General features: G+C 38.8%; 1 protein-coding gene across 2 annotated transcripts in view; it reads right to left on the reverse strand.

The window, feature by feature from the left end:
• Positions 1-22,859, reverse strand: part of CNTNAP5 (contactin associated protein like 5) — a 250,433-nt gene that overhangs the window by 96,167 nt on the left and 131,407 nt on the right. For both annotated transcript variants that reach the window (XM_026053914.1, XM_026053907.1), the window contains exons 9-11: positions 21,887-22,036; positions 20,696-20,867; positions 5,124-5,230 (exon numbers count right to left, since the gene is read on the reverse strand). In XM_026053914.1, coding sequence (XP_025909699.1) covers positions 5,124-5,230; positions 20,696-20,867; positions 21,887-22,036 — 429 coding nt within the window. The remainder of the gene's footprint in view (positions 1-5,123; positions 5,231-20,695; positions 20,868-21,886; positions 22,037-22,859) is intronic.

Genomic DNA, 22,859 nt, shown 5'->3' on the forward strand with positions numbered 1-22,859 from the left:
ATTAGTGTTTCTATTTGGAAGAGAAAAACAGAAGGCAGAAATATAATATTATCTATTTTCCTAAGGCTCACATATGGATTGCGTAAAGGATTCTCTCCCACTTGTATCAGACTGTTCCAATAACTAATGGACCAGCCTGTAGGTTACTCACTGCACAGCAGAAATGGGGAAGGTAATTATCAATAAAAAGACTTCAGCTGAGCTAATCACCTAACAGCTAAGGGAGGCCATGTGAATGCAACCTATGTGAAGCACATTTAAGAGACAGACCAAGAAGCAGTGTTTTACAGGCCTAAAAGAAGAATGCATCTCCAAAGTACTGTCTTGGCTGCAGATCAGTTCAGATAACAGTGAGCAAATAAATACCATCAAGGGAAAGAATCTGTATCATTTCAGTAGAGGATACAGATTGCACACGTTTCTATATACTTGCAAATTGGACATTATTCCCCACTGAGGTTGAGAAACTGAAGAAATTGAWATTCCTAGGTGAGCTAACCCCAGTCCCCTACCACTGCCTTTATGTCATATAGGGTTGTTTCATGATTCCTGCGCTCCCCAGACTCCCCAGAAGAGAGTGTGACCGGGAACCTGGGGCCAGTGAGCAGGAGCTCCACAATTCCCACYGAGTTTCATGGCCACATGCACACATGGCAGCAAGGCACGGGCACTTGTGCTGGAGTTTCACACCTACAGATAGCACAGACATGAAACCAGAATTGCTAATCAATGCTGCGACTAGCTGACAAGGAGATGCGAATTGCACTGAAAGCTGCCACAATAGGAGGTAAGTTCAAATTCCTTTTCCACATGGGAGGGAAAAAAACAAACAAAAGACTCCGAAGGCAGTGGTAATACTCCACACGGTGCAGCTTGTGAAGGAGGATTAGCAGGTAGTACAGAGAAAATGGACCTGTGCACCAGGCAACAAGCTGTGCGAGACAGAAACAACCAGTTTAGAAAACATTCCATCTCTTCCCATAAAGTACTGAGACCTAGAAAACATCAGCAGGTTTTAACACTGTTATCTTTGAATTTACAGCTAAGTTTAAAAAAAAAAAAAAAAAAAAAGAGAGAGAGAAAAAAAAAGAGAGAGAGGAAAAAATAGAACAGAACACACAATGAGACTTTGGACTGAACCTGTCTGTCAGAGAACGTTATTTAATGGAACACAATCCTCTTCCCTTTCTATGGTAAACTCTCATCTTGGATCGCATATATTGCCATGCCTTCTGTAATGATTTAATTGGCAGAGTGATCTTCGAGGAACAGATAAAGTCTTGAGTCACGGTAAAGAACGTAGAACTGGCTGCTGGGCCAACCTTCAGCCATAGTCAGCTGTAGCTGCATAGCCCCACGTTGCTTTAGTCTCTTAGACTGAAATGTTGGCAATGGGATGACAAGTGTAGTAGACACATCTGGATTTGATATGCAGAAATAACAGAAAGATGTGAGAAAAGTGTGAAAGTGCGAGAGCAAAAAGTCATCGTAAGGAGGATGGGGAAAGAAGATGAGTGAACTACTCTCCTGAATGGTTGGTTGGTTTGTTTTGTTTTTTGAGGAAGGAGCTTCAGAAGCATAAGCAATTTTGAATAAGCAGTAGGCTATATGCAGAAAAGCAATTTTCTGCAGAAAAGCAATTGCCTCTTGGAAAGATGACACTGGTGCCATGTCTAGACCCAGTTGGTTCTTTACACATATTTTGAAGCATGTGCTTTCCTCTTCATCCACCCAAGTCTAGAGCACCAGCTAGTCCCTTCTTCAGTCGCAACATAATATTGTCCCACTTAGAACAATCTGACACGTCTGTACAAAAATTGTCCTAGTTGTCTCCTCTATCAACTTACTGTTCTGTCTTGCCACTGTCTTACTCATCCTATGTTACATTAAATGCAAACTGTTTATCTTTTCGTGACATATTTCTATCACGTCTACCTGTCATGACTCCTGTTTTTGCCCTGTCAAGCATGTCAAACTCCTCTGGCCATGGCCTTACATTTTTCAAACAAGCACATTATTGCTTTCTCCCATGTCACTACTTCATGCCTGCAGCCATTAGATTTCTTCCTCTTTCTAATCTCTACCTTACGATTTTTTGGCTACAAGAAAGCCTAACAATAATCATGTGTTTCTGGAAACTGAAACTATGATGCTGATCAAGACTTTCTTGCTGCCTTCTGGTGCTCCATCACCTACGTAAGCCTGGCCTCTTTCCTCATAAACTTAACTCTAAGCTGCTTCGAGTACAAGTAGTCCATATTATTACCTGTTCCTCACAGCGTGAACCAGTGTGCTCTTTGAATGCTTGAAGAAACCAATCAGATAACATCTGTATCACCAAGGTGCATTACTCACACATGACAGATGATGACATTAAGTCAGATGCAATCCACCTCTGTTCTTGAAATAGTAAAATCTCCCAATCTGAGCTAATACAACATTAAATCAAATAGTGCCAGTTTGTAGATACAGTCCCTCCTGAAAATATGGCAAAGAATGGTCCTCTTTTACATTGTTCAATCAGTAGCATGCCTATCTCTTAAAAATGACATTTCCCTCCTCTCTCCTCCCCCCTAAAAAGGTTTTTAAAAAATTGAAAAAAATCAATGAAGCTTAGAAGAAAGAAAAAAATCCAGATCGCAATGAAACTATTCACATGGTGTTTGGCTTTGAGCAGACTGTCAGCTAAATCTTTCTACTGTTGCTGTACAGATGTGGGGTTTTGGGGTCTAAAGGGCAGTTTAATAGTGGCACTAGTTCCATTTCAAGCCTGTCTGCCTCCATGTTCATGTAAAAATCAAAATCTGCTGAGATTATTTTTCAAACCTTAAAAAAGTAGATATTTTCTTTGATAGAGTTGCACTGAATTACATGATTGGAGGAGCTGCCTGTTTGCTGAGGCTATTCTGGAGCTACAACTGTGATCAGATCTGAGGCTTTCATTCACAGGCTGCAAGGTACTCCTGTATGTCAACTGCTATCAGCTAAAAGCGATAACATCTCATGTTCTGCAGGTTTCTTATCAAGGGCCTGCATTTGCCCACTGGCTTTGAAATAGTTTCATCGTACGTCTCAAGCACATGAAATGCATTTTACCAGCCTAATGTTGTTATTTATCAGTGTTGCTCGGATTAGAGTGCAGCTAGCTCCACAATCTAGCTAGAATCACATTAGCTGTGGATAATATGGTTGCAAATAAGCTGAACAGCTGAACAGCATACACCCCATGTGTGTGCAGCTTGATCTGCTGCAAAGACACATCTCTGGGAAACTTTTGGGGGAGTTTTTACATCAGCTAACCTTAAGTAACTCAGCACTTCTCTTACTATCCTTCATCCAGTTTGGCACGACAAAGCAGAATTTCTGCTTAGCTTCCGTCGTACTCACAGTGCGGAGTTCAGGTGTCCTCGCTACTTGGAAGACATTCAACTATGAACAGAYCTCTCAGCAGTCCCTCCCGTAAGCTGCATGCTCCATACCACAGTGATTTCATCTTTAATTAGCAAACCATTAAGGTCTCCGGAGTTGCAGTGTGGTTGCCGATACTCTCAGCTTCAAACCACTAAGTACTTATTTTTTAATTTCTTTTCCCTTTTGTGCTTTTTTGCCTAAAGGGGAAATAGTGCATCTCACCAGCCTCCTCCTATCTGCAGTGTAAGTGCTCATCAAATAACTAGCAGTGTTCCTGGAACTGTTAATCTCACTTGCTCCTTCCCTGTATTCTTCTTTGGTGACGARATAGAAAGTTTCACTTTCATTTTTTAAATGATTTTCCCCTTAGTTTAGTTGTGTGAACAGACTCTGTTTTGGCTTCCCCTTTCTGACTTTTTTACTGGCATTCCTAGTATGCTGTATCTCTAATATTTTATCTATCTATATTCACATATATATTTTTTTCCTACATATTATTCACTTTGATACTCCTTGCTACATATTTCAGTAGCTAACATTTTTTACATACTGCCACTTTTTTACATATGATATATTCTTACTCATAACAGCAAAGAGAAGGCACATAGAAACCACATACTAATTGTTTACTAAGGAAGTATTTAAATGTTGCAGATAYAGATAATGTTCCAGCCTTGTAGATACCAGCTGAGTTCCTGCTACTTCCTGCATCTCATCCTTACTGCTCCACTACAAATACGCAGTCACTCCCAGAAAGAATGACACATATTCAGCAGCAGTTGTGATTCACTAAAGTCCTTAGAAGAAATGGGATTTTTGAGATTGTCAGTCTCTGCTGAAATACACAAACCGATTTCAATAGCCTCACAAATTGGCCAAATTCAGATGGCCTCCTACCACGTCTCACACAAAGCTTCCTTACCCCCGAGTTTATGGACCCATTAGAGTTCTAGGGAAAAAATATGTTTCTTTTGTATTTTTTTTTTAACATGTCCATAATAAAAGATCACATAGATTGTTATGATTCTGTTATTACAAGATCAATTCAAGAACTAAAAAAGAGAGGAAAAAAAAAAAAGAAAAAAAAGACCAAATAGCAAAGGTCCAAAATTCTTGTAAGATTCTCATAAAATCAGGATTCATATGATCAGGAAATTTCATAAGATTTTCATAAAATCCTCATAACACAGGAACTTCCAAGAACCAAAACCAAAGAAGGCCCATGCACCTTGCATTTGCCTACACGTGTTTGGCACTAAATAGCAACAGCGGATATATTACCGAAGAGTAAATATTTGGTGTATCACTGGCATTCATTACTGGTGCCAAAACTGACATATAGTCTCGATCACAGATTAAAAACACCCTTCAGCAAACAAGCTCATCCTCGCTAAATTCAACTAGATGTCTAGTAACTGTAACTCCAATGAGCAGATACATTATATGCATTTTTTGAAGATTCTCCAAATCAGTATACAAGAAAAAAAGAAAAATAAGTTAAAAAAGCTGCTTTTTTTTCTCCAAAACACTTGCAAAGAAACATGCATATTGCAAGTGGAACCCTTTGCTATTCCTAGCCAAACACCTGAGCTTTTTCAGTCTCATTACGGCATGCCACATCCTATAATATTCTGTGATGTGGTATCTCACAGAACTTGTGCATTTGATTAACCAGTTGCAACAGCAAACACCGTATGTGTGGGCTTACTTACAGTTATGACAGGTAGCGCCCATGTAGCCTGTATCATTACAATCGCAGTAAAAGGTACTCCAGGACTGAGAACATTTTCCTCCATGTTCACAATAGTTGGGCAAACATCTAAAGGAAGACATTTTAAAACAAAATTAATTACGAGCATTAATGAATCATGAAATAATGTGCTGCAAGAAACTACAAATCTGCCTTCCTTTCCCATTCAAGAAAGAGTTCATAGGGCTGAATCACTTCACAGTACTTGAAAAAAAATCTTATTCCTCTAATTTGTGATTCATTTCAAACACAAGCACTGAAGACAACMATATGTGAATGTATCCCCTTGATAAAAATATTCCACTTCTCCTCCTTGTTAGCAACTAAAGTGTCACCAACTTTCTGATCAGAAAGAGTGGACAAATAAAAGGTGAAAATGCTACCAAGACCTTATTTCAAAGGACAATCCACTGTACCCTAAACAGGAATCACTGTTATGAGAATTAGGCTGCATTTCTTCTATGGTAACATAAGCAACATGAAAACCTCAAAAGCGAGTGGAAAAATATACTTCGGAGTTTTATACTCTTTCTTCTTTTTTTCTCATTCTGGTTGGTATTCCTCCATAGTATGATTGTGGAGGAAATTATTAAAAGGAGAAAAGAGACATAACAGCATGCAGCCAGGGAACTGAAYAGAAAGATACTTGTTGGAGACAAATTAAGACTACAGGGCAAAAGGTGAATGCAGTTCTAAAATATGCCAGTATAAAGTAGTGGAGTTACAACAGCCTAAATGGAAACAGAGCATGCTCGTTTCTTCTCTCTCTCTTTTTTTTTTTTTTTTTTTTAGTTTGTTTTCTTCCCTCTACTGTATATTAGATAATGTCTTTCACACTCTATGCTTGGCTTTTGAAAAATAAGTTGTTTAAAAGGGCTAGCTCAATTTTGCAGGGAGGGGTGGTAAGAAAACAAAGACCATCAATTCATCTCATACACACCAGGACTTCATTAGGGTCCCTTTTTGTTGCAAGTCAGTAGCAAAACCCTTTCTGCAGTCCAGGTCTTTCCTTCATGTTAAGTCAGTAGCAAAGTCGCTGATGTTACCTGGATTTGTACTAGCTGAAGATCTGATTTTCTTGCTGTTCATCCCATCCTTAAGTAAACCTTTTTCCATTTACCTTGGCAAATTGCCATTAAGTGTGGCTTTCAGTCCATTTCTTCCATAATTCTGACAATTTAATCACATTTCATGCCTGTGTCTAATTGAAATATGGATGCAAAAACCTGCATGACACTAACAGCCAACATCTTCCTCAGTCTTCCATCATCTCTAGAGTCCTGCAGCCTAAGTGGGTATTTGCTTCATTGCATCCAAGGCTATTAGGAGCTAGCAAACACCAACAACCTGAAAAAACACCTCTGTATGTGCAGATAGCTCTATCAGACTCTGCTCAGTATGGTGCATGCAAACATAAGGAGAAATCTGATATACTCATCTATCTGTGTATGAGTCTGAGATTTATTCTGACTCTCAGATTTACCTGATCATTTTTATATGATTATACATAAAATTATATAGCATATAAAAATATTAATATAAAATACCAATTCATTTTATGAATGCTTGTTATCATGATCATTATTAATTATTAATAAGTTATTTGAGATATAGGGGATTCGGAAGGAAATAAGGTTCTTTATAGCTAACAGTAACATCCATTAAGGCAATTAAAAGATATATTGCACTTATAAAAGTCATTTTTAGGACATCTGCTAATCATTAGGCTCAAATAGGGAATTATAAAAGAGCACAAGAGATACATGTCTGCTTTTTGTATTCACCAGGGAATTTTTTTGCAGTGCCCTGGAGGACACATGCCTGAAAACTGCAGTGTTGAACCCAAGGCATATTGTGGGGGAAAGAAGGCCTTGGACAAAACCCAACTCATCTCTCCAGTTGTAGTGGATACCACTTCTAGGGCTTTTTATTTACACAGCTAAAAACAAGAACAGAAATACACACACCTCAAACACAAATGCTGCAGAYAAAACTCACGTTTTTGTCCAGTTCTCATAGGACACAGAGTCTAAGAATGGTAATGACTTGGGCACCTGAGCCTGAGCAGTGCGATGCCTCGGCAGCTCTGCAGCAATTCATATGGATTTTGCCAGCAAAGGAGACTTGCTCATACTCATGCTTTGGTTGTGTCTGCCCTGGCCCCCACATATTGCAATACTGCTCCCCAGCAGGGAAGTGGCATTTGTTTCACCCATACAGCAACAGCAGCTGTATTCACCATCCACATCTGTTGCTGGAGACAGCAAATATTCCAATGTTTCTAATGTTTCTTTTATACCATGTAAAAAAATTATAAATGCTCTATTATTATCATAATTTACATCACCAGTGTACTGGACAAATATGCTTTATGTCTATTTTTAAGCTGCCTCTTATTAATTAACCCCATGCAGTAAAGCTAATTGCTAGTCATTTGTGGTTTGCCCAAGGCCCATATCAGAAGCTTAGAAACATTTATTCCATTAAAACAGTTTCCTTTTAAAGGCTTTACAAAGCTGAAGGTCACTTCTTATTTCTATTTGTCTTCCAACCACACTTTTTCTTCCCTAAACAATGCACAAAACACAGGCTGAATTAGCTATGCAAGCTTTTAATGATATTCATAAATTCAGGATTAAATCTTTTTCATTCCTTAGTCTATTTGCTTTAATTAACACCAACTGTATTGATCTTGTTTTTTGGTCAGATAACTAACCCTTCTAAGAGCTTATGAAACAAATTTCTTTGCAACTGAACTTTAATAATTACCCATAATCCCATTCTAAACYAGCAGTTGTGTCTTCATTATAAGTTAACTAAATCTTAATTGCCAGAGAATTTAAAATTAAGAAATAGCTATGATTAATTTTAATCGGGGGAATGGATAAATGCTTCATTGGCCAACTGTCCCAGATCTTCATGTTGAAAGATTTAAATATATATTTATATCTTAAAATCCATGTTAATATTTGCATTCTAGTAGAACTGAGCAATTTTAGACATGATCACAGCGGTATCACAGAAAGTTTTATAGACAAAATTTTGCAGCAGACAGCTCCTGGCTCATTTGCAATTGAAATGAACGAACAGACAAGCCCTGTTTTTCAGAGTATGATAAATGGGATGCTTTGAAATTTAATAATTTGCCTAAGACATTTTGTGACAGACCAGGAATCCTGGTCTCCCAGCTCCCAGACTAATTCATACCATATCCTATAGTGGATCTTATTAAAAAACCTAAATGAATCAATTTTCCTTTCTTCTGCCAAAATGCAAAACGCACACACAGCCGTCTAAGTGAGCAACAGGCACAGCCTGCAGAAATGCATATGATATCTTTAGATGAAACAATCACCTCTAAAAATGCATGTGTGCTTCCTTTGAATTCAAAGGACAAACTGCACATGCAGTGGAGGGCAAAATTTGGCCCTTTGATAGCAATGCTGAAGCAATGACAACGGCAGAATTATTTGAGCGGGAAGGCTGAGGGAGTTCTCTCCATTTGATGTTACACTTGACTGGAAGCAAACCCAGCACTTTCAATAAGCACCTATTACACTTGGCATAGTCAGTGCAACACGTCCTGCCCACAGCAAGTTTTATTCTTCCTAAATAAAGGGGAAAGTGAGAACTACCAGGGACAGAAAGACAAGCAGGGACAGAAAGACAGAGGGACAGAGTTAGAGGGAGCATCCATTTGTATGACTTTGAAGAAAAACAAAGTAAAATAAAAAATCACTTGGTACCTGAAACAAAGTACACAAATATGTATGTGAAAAACATCTACATAGAGAACACTTGCTTTGAATTAATTTTCTTTCAGTAGRTTTGCACATTTAAGGAGTGCAGTTACTCTACATGTATCAACAAAATCTATTATCAATGCTGATGACCTCCTAACGTTAGGCATGTACAGCATTATAAAAGATGGGGTTCCTGTCAGTCTATATCTTTGCCTTGGTAAAATGATGCAATTTCAATAAACTAAATTAATAAACCAAATAAGAYTTGGACCAACTAAAAGGGCATGAAAATTTGTCCTGTTCTGTAGAACAGAAGTAAATCAGTGAAATTCCTTACTGAMGGATATTTTGCATTCAAGTAACAGGTCTGAGGGAAAACCAGACAAGAGAAATCCACCAGTATTACCACATAGACAAACTATAACCACCTTGGGTACATGAAGTGGAAAGCAATGTAAAGTTGAGAGAGTATTAAAAAACAAAGCACTTCAGAAGGATACTCTTAATTTTACCCTTGCCCCAGACCCCTCAATGTCCATTTGTGGCTACTGCTAGAGGAAAAGTAGCAAAGCAGGTGAGTCAGTATGTTGCAAATATTGCAAGAATTACCTTATAACTAAAGGAAAAAAAAAACCCACTATCAGATGGAGGGAGAAAGGGAGAAAGGCTGGCTAAAAATCTCAATATTAAGACTATATTTGTACCATGTTACCTCTCACTTCCCTCATATGTAAAAAAAATGATTCTCAGCTTTAAAAAAAACTGTGGCACACACATATATATATTTCTTTTTAGCCTCTCACTTGTATTCCCTAAATTCATTATGCTATGAAAAGTTACACAGTACAAGAAAGGATAAGACAAATATGAGCTTACTGACTGCTGCTCATTCTATCACATTACATAAAAATACCTAAAGAGAGAAAAAAAATGCAATTTTGATCATTCTACCAAGTTTCCACAAMGTTGGATTTTTCTTGTTTCTGTCATTTGTAAAATTTTATTGAGTGAATTTTTAAATGATATTATCATTCCCTTTGCTGGTTGTCTTGACTGGCAAACTCTCAATTTGAATATCACGGTCAAGACCAACATTTAGAAGCTCTGAACTTGATTTCAACTGCCCACAGGACAGAACAATGGAGGGAAGCTGTCCTGGGTTTGGCAAGAGTAGAAGGAAAAGAACCTTTTATCTAAAAGGCTGTTTTTTAGGTTTGACTGTTTTGCTGTTAGAACACCTACATTTTTAATAGAGGTAAATGTGCTGACAGCTTGGCTTGGCATCAGCAGAAAGGATTTCATATAAATAAATGTGGGGGGAAGAAAAGACAAATAAAGCGTCCTGCACAGGCAGCTGTTTCATTTAGAATTCATCATTTTACAAAACAAAAGCAGAAAAGCCATCTGCAAAAATCAAACAAACAAGGTCAGGATATTACATCCCACATGCTTTCCTGTAGTTGGCCTTTAGTATACTATGAAGTTACATGTCACATGGAGCAACATTTTACATAGGGTAAATATTACTATGTTCCCTCTAGAATATCAACTCTCCATTCAGGACAGACTTTAAGAGATGCTAAAATAGCCCCTACAGCGAAAGAACAGCGAATGTCCTTGATTCAAGGCATGTGAGCTACTGTCTACGCTATTGTGATTGCACCAACAGAAGACAGCAGAATTTGAAGCTTCCCTGTTAGCGTAACATGTCTAACATTTCAAGTGAGTAAACATTAGTCACTGTCTTAATCACTGCTTGCCCATAGAAAAGACAACAATAAATTGCCAACCACAGAGCTCCTCTCTCACCTCTCAAACTTCTGCAAGTTCACTGACAAAGTACCTGCAGCATAGCAAAAATGTGACACTTGGCAATAGTGTCAAGGATCTTCCAACTTCTTTCTCTGCAGGAGTCTAATTCTGTGGCAACCCCAAACCCTTAGCGGGTAGCATAAGGTCTTCCACTCTGCTGTGAAAACACAGGTCAGGCATTTCTGACTCCAGCAGTTTTCTGCACGTGTGCACGATACTGCAGGTATAGGAAAGAGTTCATTCTGGTCAARCTAGTACTATAGCTACCTCTCGCAACATTTACTAAACATATTTTAAAGGAACAGATTGGYGTTGATCTTAGTTGCTCTGTAGTGTCATCAGGTAAATGAAATTTGAATTCAGTACCATTTTCATGCTTCATGCACAATAAATACGCTTAATTTATCTGGAAAAGAAAATGACTAAGTTTAAGGAAATAACGGAATAAATAAATGTGAACGTGACAGGTGAGTTTGAAAAGCCTGTCTGTATTTTGCACCAAAAAGACAATATTTCTGTAGACCATCACATCATTCATGGCTGTGAATCATTACTTTCTGGAATGAGTGATGCACGTGTGACGCACAGTCAGGGAAAACAAAAAGACCTAAAATTAAGGCAGAGCAGTCAAAACAGACACATGGAATAAACAGACACATGGTATTCTCTTCAAATAATCTGAACATTCATTTTAATTCACATTTAGAGAAAGACAGAGGAAATTCTTCCCTCTTCAGAGGTAGCTTCTTCCAGTTTGATTGTCAATTTTTCTTGACAYTGTAGGCTGTAAAGGCCAGGCTGTGCCTTGCACACGCATGTTCTTGTTTTGTAATGACTCAAGGAAAGMGCTCGTCTGACAAAGCTTGTAACAGTCCGGCAGCAGCACATTCTTCAACAGGGTTTTTATTACACATAATTGTCAGTCAGCCCTTAAGCAGTCACAGAGAAGAAGCTCCATCATTAGCTGCATTATCCGGGCAATTAAAACACTGGAAATGACATAGAGTGATGTGGGGATGGTCTGCAGAACTGCAGGGATTTTAAAATAGCTGAAGTCTACTGATCCGATTTAGAAATTGCTGAAATTATTTTCTGGTTTGTTACTATTTTTTTTCCCCTGTTCTGCCCTTCCACTCTACCACTGATTTTCAAAGAGTCACACTTCAAAATAAGTTAYCAAAAATGGTTAATTATTTTCATGTTAGCAAGTCTAATTTCTGCTCTAGAAACACTGTTTCTGGAAGCCAGTTAGTTCCTCACCCTCACAGAACATCATGCATTTCTCTACTCCTTAATGCTATTTTCTCCCATTGCATATTAGGCTTTAAAGATGAGTAATACATGAAGTTACAATTTTGTCAGAAAAGGCCACATATTTTCTTCCTTTTTTTTTTTTTCTTTCCTTGCTAAATATYAGTGTTTAGATTTAGAATATTTTTTCCCCGTCTCTTTTCATATCATAATTTCCAGTTATTCTGGATTGCTTTCTTGTTAGTAGAGAGAAAGAAGACAAAGCTACATTTTGTAAGGAAGACTTGATGAAAAGGGAATAGTAATTTCTAACCATAATGCCTTTTTTTTTTTGCACACAAAAGCAAAGCTGTCAGTGTTTTAGAATGTATTAAAACAAAGATGAGAAAGAGAAACTTTTTGAAAACCTGTCCACATTTTTTTCTCATAAAATAGAAACTGAAAGGAGACCTCGAGCTTCATTGTGCCATGTTCTATTTATAAACTTGTTCAGTAGAGTCTACATTTGAAAAAGGCAAGAAAGACAGAAAGTGAAGGGGAAAAATAATTGTTCACAGGACTGAAGTGATCTTTTCAAGGTGACACAAGATCAGAGGAACTATAACCTAGACTATCAAGCTACATTGTTATAACCAACTTGCTAACACATGTAGCATTTTAATGGAATMCATTCCAGAAAAAAAAAGAACCAGGTATTACAGCATTCGAAGGTATGCAGTGAAAACACTTTGTTTTGGCTGAAAACAGAGGCACAAGCAAGCAATATTCAGATCTACTTTTGGACTGACTCAAAATCAGAAGTGGACTGATGACATCCCTTCTTATGTATTCATCTGGCCCTAGTTTTGATCATGAAGCAAAAATCAAGGAGGGTGATCTAAAACAGTGCAAGTCACTACAATAAAACCAAGAAGGGAAAAACATAAAAAGAACTTAAAGGAAAAGCAAAAAAAAAAAAAAAAAATCAGACTATGAAATAATGGTCATCACTGGGGAAAAGACACTAAATACTGAAGATGTGAATACAAGAGAAGGAAAAGAACAAATGCCATATGATTAAATTTTGATTCCTTCTGCAATGCACTGCAGGTATTTATATGAGTGTACATGCAATATCAACTGCTTGCTTTTTTCAATCCCAGCCTGGGACTGTAATAAATAAAATTAAAACTCACTGGGAATAATTAGCTAGGATATGTTCTCATTTGCATGGCCAGCTTCAAAAAAAATTCATATAAAGTATGGCTTCTGCTGTAGGGCATACATTACATCTTAGAGGAGATTGGGGAAATGCAAAAAGAGACTGTGCTTTCAACGGATTTATCTCAACACCCTTCACCTGCAATCGTAATTAATTTCCCTAAGGTCCATTTCAACAGTACAACACATGAAGTAACATAAGTTCAGTACTAAAAGAGAAAGAGGGAAAAGTCGGAAATTATTATCATTTCTTACAAGTTACAACTGGTAGTAAAATCTAACAGCATCTACAAAACGTGTGGATAGAAAGCAGGATTTAAAAGGTCAGCTCTATTTAGCAAGGAAAAAGAACACTTTAGGCTAATTTCTTTGGAAAATGTTACAGAATATTTTCACAAATAAAAAAGAAATGCATAGAGATAAAAGTGTATGAACTAAGGATACTTTTCTTTCATTTCTTTGTGCTCCCTAACTCAAGAAGTACAGGGAAGCAAACTCATGAAACAACTTATGCTTCTCGCTAATGAGGGAMTCTGTTTATGCCAATCCCATCACAGTGACCATTATGTATACCACATGCTGCTGTCCCCATTTGTTTTTGTTAAGAGAACTGGAATATGCAGATGAATATTAGTTTAATAAGGATGGCAATATGAGCCTGTTTTTGGGTCTGCCCACTGATGCTACAGTGGTGAAGTAGTGCCAAGATTCAATATTCTAAGATATTTCAGCTCAGGTTTCTATTGAAAATTGCAAATCTTTGGAATTTCCAAGATACCCAGCAAGGTGTTCCATCTATCAAGGTGTTCCATCCATCATCTACCATGGTGGATTTAAGGATTTAATGCAAATCTGATTTTTTTTTTTTTTTTTTTTTTTAAAAACTACCCTCCCTAGGTCACTAGGACAAAAATAGGACAACTTTATCAAAGCTTCATCAAAGCAAATTCAACACTAACTTCAGCAATTAGATTGAAATAATCTAGGAGTCGTAGACAAGGATAGCAATACATGTATTTACTGGTGCATTCATGTCAATATGAACCTAAAGGTGCCCATGCTTGTACTACCCTCACAGTTCATTTATGAACAACAACATATTCAACATATGAATGACCACTTTAATACCAAGTATACCAAGGCCTAGATACACAAGTATAAAYGGCTTACAAAACCTATGCCAGTACAGTAATGGATGCACAATACCATGCTTCTGTCTCTGCCTTCACCCCACCTCACTCCAGCTACCAAAATGCCAACAGTTTCAAGCTATTTAAGCCTTGACAGGAAGGGCAGAAATCTTTGAAATTTCAGATTCCTTAACAGAAGTTTTTYCATCAATAGACAGCTCAAATATTCCATCTGTTCTGATGTGGGACACTAGCCAAACTGGAATTTCAAGAACATTAGTATTACCRCTACTATTGGGAAGCATATGTCTACTCCCCTCAAAAGCATGGCAGGGGCACCACTTGTCTAGTAGCATTCGGRGGGACAGAAGCAGCTCCTATTTATATGCAAGACAACAAGTCATAGGAGGAGGAGATGAGACATCTCTTACAACAGCTGTTTGATGTAAGCTATCCCAACACATCAACACATCATTCAAGCTCCAATGCCTCCAAAGCAATTTTCCTCAMAGAGTTTGGAGGAGTCAGTAAGAGAATTCCTGCCAGATCTCACCTCTTTGCACACATATGAAGCATAAGAACTCATGGATTGACATCTTCTGTAACTAATACTGCAAAGCAGACTTTGTCCCCATTGGATGCAAGAAGTTTGAGAGATTTATCAACCCATGCTTTCAGGTTGCAGGCAATACCACAACCCTTGCTTCTTTATTCCAAGGGGTCCATCTGCCACATGAGCAAACAGTCGCGTTCAGCCCAAAGGGAGCATCTGTACCATATGATTAAGGGCTGGAAATCCACAGTGTTTCTGGACTGAGGTTTAATGACTTTCTGGCACATTTTCTTAATATCCATAGCAACTCTTGAGCRGCAACATCCCTTGAGTCTACATTCCTACATCTATTCTCTGATTTGGATGCCAACTACAGCAAACAACCAACTCGGCTTCASTAAGTCTATTCCCAAAAGCTGGTATTCCAGCCAATTGCTGAACAGGAAAATCCCAAAGCTTCTCAACAGAATGGCCAAGTTCTCAGCATCTACGTATTTGTTTTCCTATCTATTTCATTTATTTTTAAATGAGAGTCTGCCTGATTTTTCCCTAGTCTCTGCCTTCTACTGTTTGCCCACACACATACACAGACTCCCCTACCCACTCTTTTATTGCCACACAAAAAAAATGCAATGCACRGAGAAGTACTTAGGAAAATTCAGTTAGATCCCAAACATGTTTTGAGATGACTCCAGCCATGACAAATCACAGCTCAGATTTTAAAGAACTGAGGCACAAGATTGCCCATAAGGGAAAAAGACGCTTTGAAAAAAATAATAAGGAACTTGGATCTCCTACTCCTAAGATTGTCACCTTCCTCCAGAGTTCTCTTGTGCTCAGTTGTGTATCTAGCCCAGTTTCCTTAGTCTGACAGCATGACAGCAAGGATTGCTGATGTCAGATCATGTCACTGAACATCCTTGCAGCTTCTGGCAATCTGTGCTTTATTGCTTCACATATACTTTATGTGCTACCGGATATTTCCTTTATATTTTGCCTCTACAACATCTTACAATATCCCACTTGAAACTGCAAGAAATGAACTGTGGAAGCTACAAATGCTTGATTATTATTCACCTCCTTCACACTGCTCTTCGTTGTACAACCTGCTTAGCTCTCTCTTTTCCAGGCTGGAAGGTCCTCATCTACTCAATCTCTCTTTGTAGAGAGCAGCTTGTGACACACACATGAGTCAGTTTTAGAAACAGCCATGAGGCCTGAATGCCAGACCATTACAGCCACAACCGCTCACAGCACCACCTTTGAGTGACCTTGAGAGGAGACACTTTGTGGAATGAGTCGGTCACATCAAAGAGGAGTTCAAAGAATAGATTTGACTTGATTTGCACTTTAAAGTGCAATACACTTCTAGAATTTGAAATAGAAATTGTAAAGGGATCAACACACTGTTCTTAGCTTGATTTCTTAGGAGGAGCATCCTATAACTATGCTAGGTCTCAGCTCCTGCCTCTTCCTAATAACTTGCAGACTTTTGCTGTCTTTTTGAAAGAGGGACAGATGCCTCTATTTCAAGTTACCTATCTCACAACAATAACTGCTCAGGTAAAGGGGAATCAAGTTAGTGCCCAAAGATAAAGATGTACTCTGAGCTTTGTAGACATCATGGAATCCACAAACAGGAGAACCAAATTCTCCTGTTCTCCAAGTGAAAAACAAGTAGAAAACATTGTTCCTCCTTCCCCTTTGCCTTACATCGAAAACAATATGCCTCGGGTTAAGAGAAATGCACCTGTGAGTTAATAGTCCTTATCCCACTGCCTCAGCATCTTTTAGGGTATCTGAGGTACATCTTCCAAAGAAACTTTCTTACAGGTGCATAACACACACAATTTTGAACTGAATTCTTGGAAGACATCTAGCACTTTTTAAGAAACGTTACTGATTTTGTTATGTTTCTTGCCTGCAAAGCAAGAACAACATAGGGCTGTTGAGCTGGAGCAGAAGCCCAGGAAAATGCATCAGAATCACAGGGCTGAAAGGGAACTAAGACTCACTGAGCCCATGTGCATAACCTGAGGTAGGATCGGCCGTATCTGTTTCTAATTCCCAAAAGAATCTCATTTAGAGATAGAGTCTGCCCATTCCAGACAGCTTTTGGTAAGAGATACCAGGGCGTAGGACATAACTTGGTGCAAAACACCGAGTGTATATCCAATGACACTTCCTTCCTGCCCCCTCCAACAGCATGTTCTCTGCAGCCAAGGACTTCACGGCACCTTCACTTCCATGTTCCCACTCTGCTTTATTTCTTTCTCTTCTATGCGGTACAATAGGAGGGAAATGCTAGCATGTTGTAAGAAAGTATATTTTCTGACTCATTAATCCAGTGTAAAGCAAACACACCCTACTGTGCACCTGTAGAAACCCTGAAGAGAAAACAACAAAGAGGGATAAAATTATATAAGCCCACTCCCTTTTAAATCTGCAGCAGACATCTATGGCGTAGCAGGAAATATTCCCATTTTTTCTTTCCCTCTCAATGGTGTGGGGACAAATGCATTATAGGCTACTATGACACCTATTACCTCTCAAGGGGAGTAATATAAGCACCATACTTTGGATCACTCTTAGAAAAGGCTGAGCAATCTATGCTTTTTGACAACTACAGAAAACTTGTATTCTACAAATAAAAGAAAAAAAACAGTTAGCTGGATTAACAGCAYGCAGGCAGAGGAGGTAATGCAAAGAGTCCTATACACATGTTGCTAGAAGAAAAATTCCACCTACAGATTGCACTTTACTGTAGCACAAAGCCTTTACTGCACCACAATCTTTTGAGAGATTAACATAATCTTGAAGGAGATGAAAAGTAGGTATGGGACTAGTTTCCAAGGCTTATAGAACATTAACAACCCTGACATGAATAGAGAGGGGTCACCTTTTCTTGTCTCCATGTGTTACACGGAGACATCACTGACAATACTGCCATGTAGCACTGCCATGCTCCTTAGATCTACAGGGATTACAAGTCAGAGATGTGAGATGTTCAGAAGAATATGAGTGATGCTAGCACTGAAGCTGAGGGCTCAAAACAAGCAGTCTCTTAATAGTCGAAAACATTAACCAATCTTTTTCAACCAACAGGACTGGCTATACTGTCTGCTCTGAAATACAGACAGCATCTCCACTTTYCTCCAAAAGCACAGAAGACACTAAGTTTCCTGCTTGTTAGGTTAATCCCAACTCTCCCAACTTCATCCTCAAGTGCCTACTCAGAGGAGCAGAGGAACTCTCCAGTGCCACTCACAGACTTGCTGAGGCTGGAGGGAACCTCATTAGATTTCTGGTGAATGTCTCATGCTCAAAGCAGGCTCAGCTACCTCAGGGTTACTTGTGTCTGCAAAGGTATCTTCATTTGCCCAGGCTGCCCAGACAGATATATACACCAAATGGGAACCTGTATTCTTCCATGGACATCTCTACTTTCACATATGCACTGTGTGGTAACTCAACTAGTGATAAAGCATTTAACCTCTAAGAAATAGATAACAAAGGACTGAAGTAACAAAGAGGGAGATATAACTCATGCAAGGTACACTTGATTACATACATGTTCAAGCACTAGATCCACATGGGATGAATTCATGAGATATTAAGGGCAAATCCCTCARCAGCCTTTAAATTCACAGAGGTTCATCACTTTACACATGAAATACTGGCATGTGCATATAATATAATATTAAACAATTTCTCTTGAAATAATACTGACAGCATCAGTAGTACTCCCAGCTTGGCCTCTTTCAGAATGATTCTGCTAATAGATTTGAAGAGCTGACTCAAGTTTAAGAGGTGCCCCATTACTGTTTTCAGAGCCCAGGTCTGAACGAGCTCAGTCTACAAGCCTGTAACAAATGAATTGCTTTCTAAATAGAGGCACATTCCTCAAAAGAGGTTTTTGCCTAAATAACTAAGACAAATGCCCCATTTACATGTTAATTAAGATACACAATTCCCACATGCATTAAAATTACAAAAACACGTGCCTTATAGTGCATATAGCAATAAATCTTATGATTAAGAAAGGGGAGAGCATATTTCTCAGGGAAGATACTCCCACAGAATTTTAACACTCCTCTCATAATCAAATACAGGCTGAGCAGCTGTGCAGCAAGCTGGAGCCAGGCACCAACTTTTGCACAGCCCAGAGCTGCAGAGGGGCAGCCAGCCCAGAGCCCTGCTTGCACTTAACTGCAGTGACTGCAAACAAGGACATACTTCAGGGATTTATGCAAYGAACCAACTTAAATCATCTCAGAACAGCACATATACTCAAGCCTACACCATGCTGCCTGGGCAGCAACACAGACTGCAGACCTGCCAAAATTCTGAATTCAAGCCTAAATCTTCAAAACTAKTTAGGAAGAATGCAAACTGTAACTGCTTTCTTCTTCAGCCTTTCCTCAGCTCAACTGCTAGTTTAGGATAAACTGAACTGGCAGAATAACAGCCTCTTCTCTGAATCATTTTAATTTATTTTATGTGAATTTCACCCATTTTTCTCCCAATTCTGCTGTTTATATTTGCGGTCTTGATTTCAATACTGTAACAGTAGTCCTTCATGCTGTGAAACTTTGAACAACTTCAACTTTCTGAAATTAATTTTGTAAATCTAAGCTCCCTCAGGAATGCCACAGTTGTTTAATGTAGTTTGGCAAAAAAAAAAAAGTCTCCCTTGCAAAAATTTTGCCACTCTTCTTGGAGTTTGTGGCCAGACAAGGAGARCACACATGGTGCACTGCAAAATAAGACACTGAAACACTGAAATCCCTTCGGGCCAGCAAGGCACCCACCCTTTGGTGCTTAGGGAATTTCTGAGTTTCAGCACAAGTACTGCAGGCTTCTGCCTTCCCCTTTCACTGGTGCAAGCCATACTTCTGTTGCACCAAACCCAGGCAGAGACAATCACCGACAATCCTGAATCAGATCATTTTTTCCCTCTTCATTTTTTATCCTTCTTTACCTAGCTCATATAGTAAGAGACACATGAATTTAATGCTGTCCAGAGAATTGCACGGCAAGACAGTACTTTAATCTTCACTTTATTGTGTATAAATTTTGTTTACTTTTTTGATACATGAAGGTAGTAAAATAAAGTGCCRACTTTCCTATGTTTAGGTCTGGGCCTTAAGTAGAATTATGGCATGATCAYAGACTAATTGTGATCAACTAAAGGAGAAATTATGAAATGCTTTAAAGAAAAAGAAATGGCTGCTCATTTACCCTYTATCCTTTATGAGAACACCTCAGATTCCTCCCAGGTTTCAGCCTAAGATGGGTTCAGAACAGTATTTAAAATGAAACTTGTCTTTAGTAAATACAGATGTTTTGGCATTATTGTGTCCTATTAAATGGGCAGTATGTTGCATGAGGTGTACCATATCTTCATTATAAATGTGCTGTGCTGTACAGGCTAACAAGAAAAATTGTAACTGATCCACATAAATAAAAGCAGCTAGCATATTAAGGGGATGTCATGTTTTGATGAATCAAATAATTTTCCTTCTCTTTCATTTCCCTCTAAAACTTCAAAGCAATCAAATGTTGTTTATGCATAAAATTTAATCCTTTCACCAATCTGTAGTTTGATTGAATTTGCATACTCTATTTCCTACAAGTCAACGTGAAGAGAGCCCCATGTAATTGAAACCACTTCCCCTCCAGTCTTTTTATTTTTGCTGCTATATTTTCTATTAGGAGCTCTATTATGCCTAATATCTGTAATGCTGGCAGATTAGAATTTTCACTTAATACAACCTGTACATATAAACCATTAGGATGAAAAAAAMCAAAAACACAAATAAAAGAAAGAGGAGACAGTAATTACCTGTCTTTGATGCCACACAGATCGATGCGTAAATCACTAAAATTCCCCAGGGAACCTTGCTGAACTAAAATGAGGTCCTTGGGCTGGTTATCAATAAAGATGAGCCTCATACAGCCTTGAAAAGCAGTAACAGGATTTAAACACTGGGAATCGGTGAAGTTGTCAGGGCACCCTGTGGGAAAGAAAGAAAACAGGCAGAGAAGAGCACTGGAACATTCATGTATTTCTGCTGGGACTTCCYGATGCAAGACCTTGAAGTCTAATTATTCTGAGTGTTTTCAAACTTTGTGCTGCACAGCCTTCTGTGTTAAAAAAAATCCTTTGGTGATTAAAAAATAAAAGAACAAGAGCAGCCAGTGGAGATATCAGAGTACAAGGTTTTCACATGTGCTAAGCAAAATCAAAATGTTTTGTTTTTTTTCCATTTTCTCTAAACTCTACGGTCAATAGCAATTGACTCCCATAACTAAACCTGTGCAACTGTAAAATTGTTATGAATCAAATTCTGCAATTCATGGACTATAAGGACTATAAGACTTCCTCGTATCCTTAGTATTATACTGTTTGCAGAGGATTCAGAAAGATCAGAACCCTCCTGKGGYAAGCACTACAGAGAAATATATTAGTTATCAAGACAGATTATGACAATCCCTTCACCTAAATTAATGTTTACATTCAGAAAAGCATGAAGTGGTATTTTTCAAGATTATTCTTCCTATTTTCACAACTGAGCTAAACCTGCATTCTTTTCAGGGACAACAAAATACCTACATACCTTTGTAAGCTGACCTATACGTCGATTAAGCTCTGAAGTCACCGGGCCTGCTCAGGACACTGATGTCCATAGGATTGCTAATAATAAAGGGCCTCTAAGTGTTTTATCTAGAAATAAACAGTCATGGCTAATTTGGCTGCGTGGCACTGGGTGTTTTGCCAGGCACAATTAGCTACGTCCCGGCCACTAGCAGTTCACTATTACAGAGGTGTTAGTGGATTTGCTGTCGCTTGGGTCTGCTCATGACCCTTGGATCTTCCCACAGCACTTTATGCAGTACCACTCAACAGGTGGTCAAAAATCAGTTATTACAGCATTTGCTCTTCATCACAAACACAGAGCACCTGGGAGACCTCAGCGGTCAGCCCCTGGGGATTTATATCGTGCAAATCTGTCCCGTGTCCGAAACAGCTTACCTCCAAAATAGTAGCTGTTCCCAGAATAGATCCTTGAAACAGTGGTTGCATGGGCAGCTGTGGCAGAGTTGTTATCCAGGGTCAGAGTAATGCGGTGTCTTCTGGCATTGATGTTAACTGAATGCCATAGGCCATCGTGGAGATTTGTGCCTAGGAAAAAMAAGTACAAAAGGTGAAAAAAGAGGTGCAAGAAATGACTGTGTTTTACAAACCTCCTTTGCACTCGACTTCTGACACAGATATGCAGCTCGCCTTCAAATGGACAGAATTGGCAGCTGAAAACAACTCCATAACCTCTTGAAGCAAAATGACTTAGAAAAAAAAAAGACACATGAAAGGTAAAGAGGTTTTGAGAGTATTTAAGGAGATCATCTGCACACATTAATCTACCCTGTCCCTGATACTGTAGATACTCAGCAGGCTGGCAGTGCCCTTCATCTTTATGGYAGCACATTATCACTTTGTGAGGTTTTATTCTTATTTTCTGTCTGTTGGGAAATGCTTATGGCTCACAGAAGCATGCAGAGAAGATCTCTGTTGAGCTTTGGGGACTAAACACATGCCAGAGATTGTTGAGGATTAGATTCAGTGGGATGGTCACATCATGTCTCAGTCTCCTCATGAAAGCTGACAACTGCCAATAGGTTTCAGTATAATCTGTGTTCCTGAAAGCCCCTCAGCACTAAGGTAGCACATGGTTTTTGTGATGGATGTGCTGAAGTCAAAAGGGTCTGGCGAGAGCTGGGATAGTCACTCTGTCCAGGAACCTATGCAGGAAAGTGGGAGATTAGGCTCCTGGGCACCTTTTCCTCTTCCACACGCTTGGAAATAACCTAATTCCATTTCCTTAGTCTGGAAATCTGTGTTGCAGATCACTGCCCTGGAAATGGCAGCATGCAGCAAAAAGAAAAACTTCCTTTCCTCCCTTTCAACAGTCACAAAAATCAACGGGCACGATTCCCATTTTGCATCC

The sequence above is a fragment of the Nothoprocta perdicaria genome, unplaced genomic scaffold (genome assembly GCF_003342845.1).
Source record: "Nothoprocta perdicaria isolate Ctin4 unplaced genomic scaffold, notPer1 scaffold_0, whole genome shotgun sequence".
In the NCBI taxonomy this organism is placed as follows: domain Eukaryota; kingdom Metazoa; phylum Chordata; class Aves; order Tinamiformes; family Tinamidae; genus Nothoprocta; species Nothoprocta perdicaria.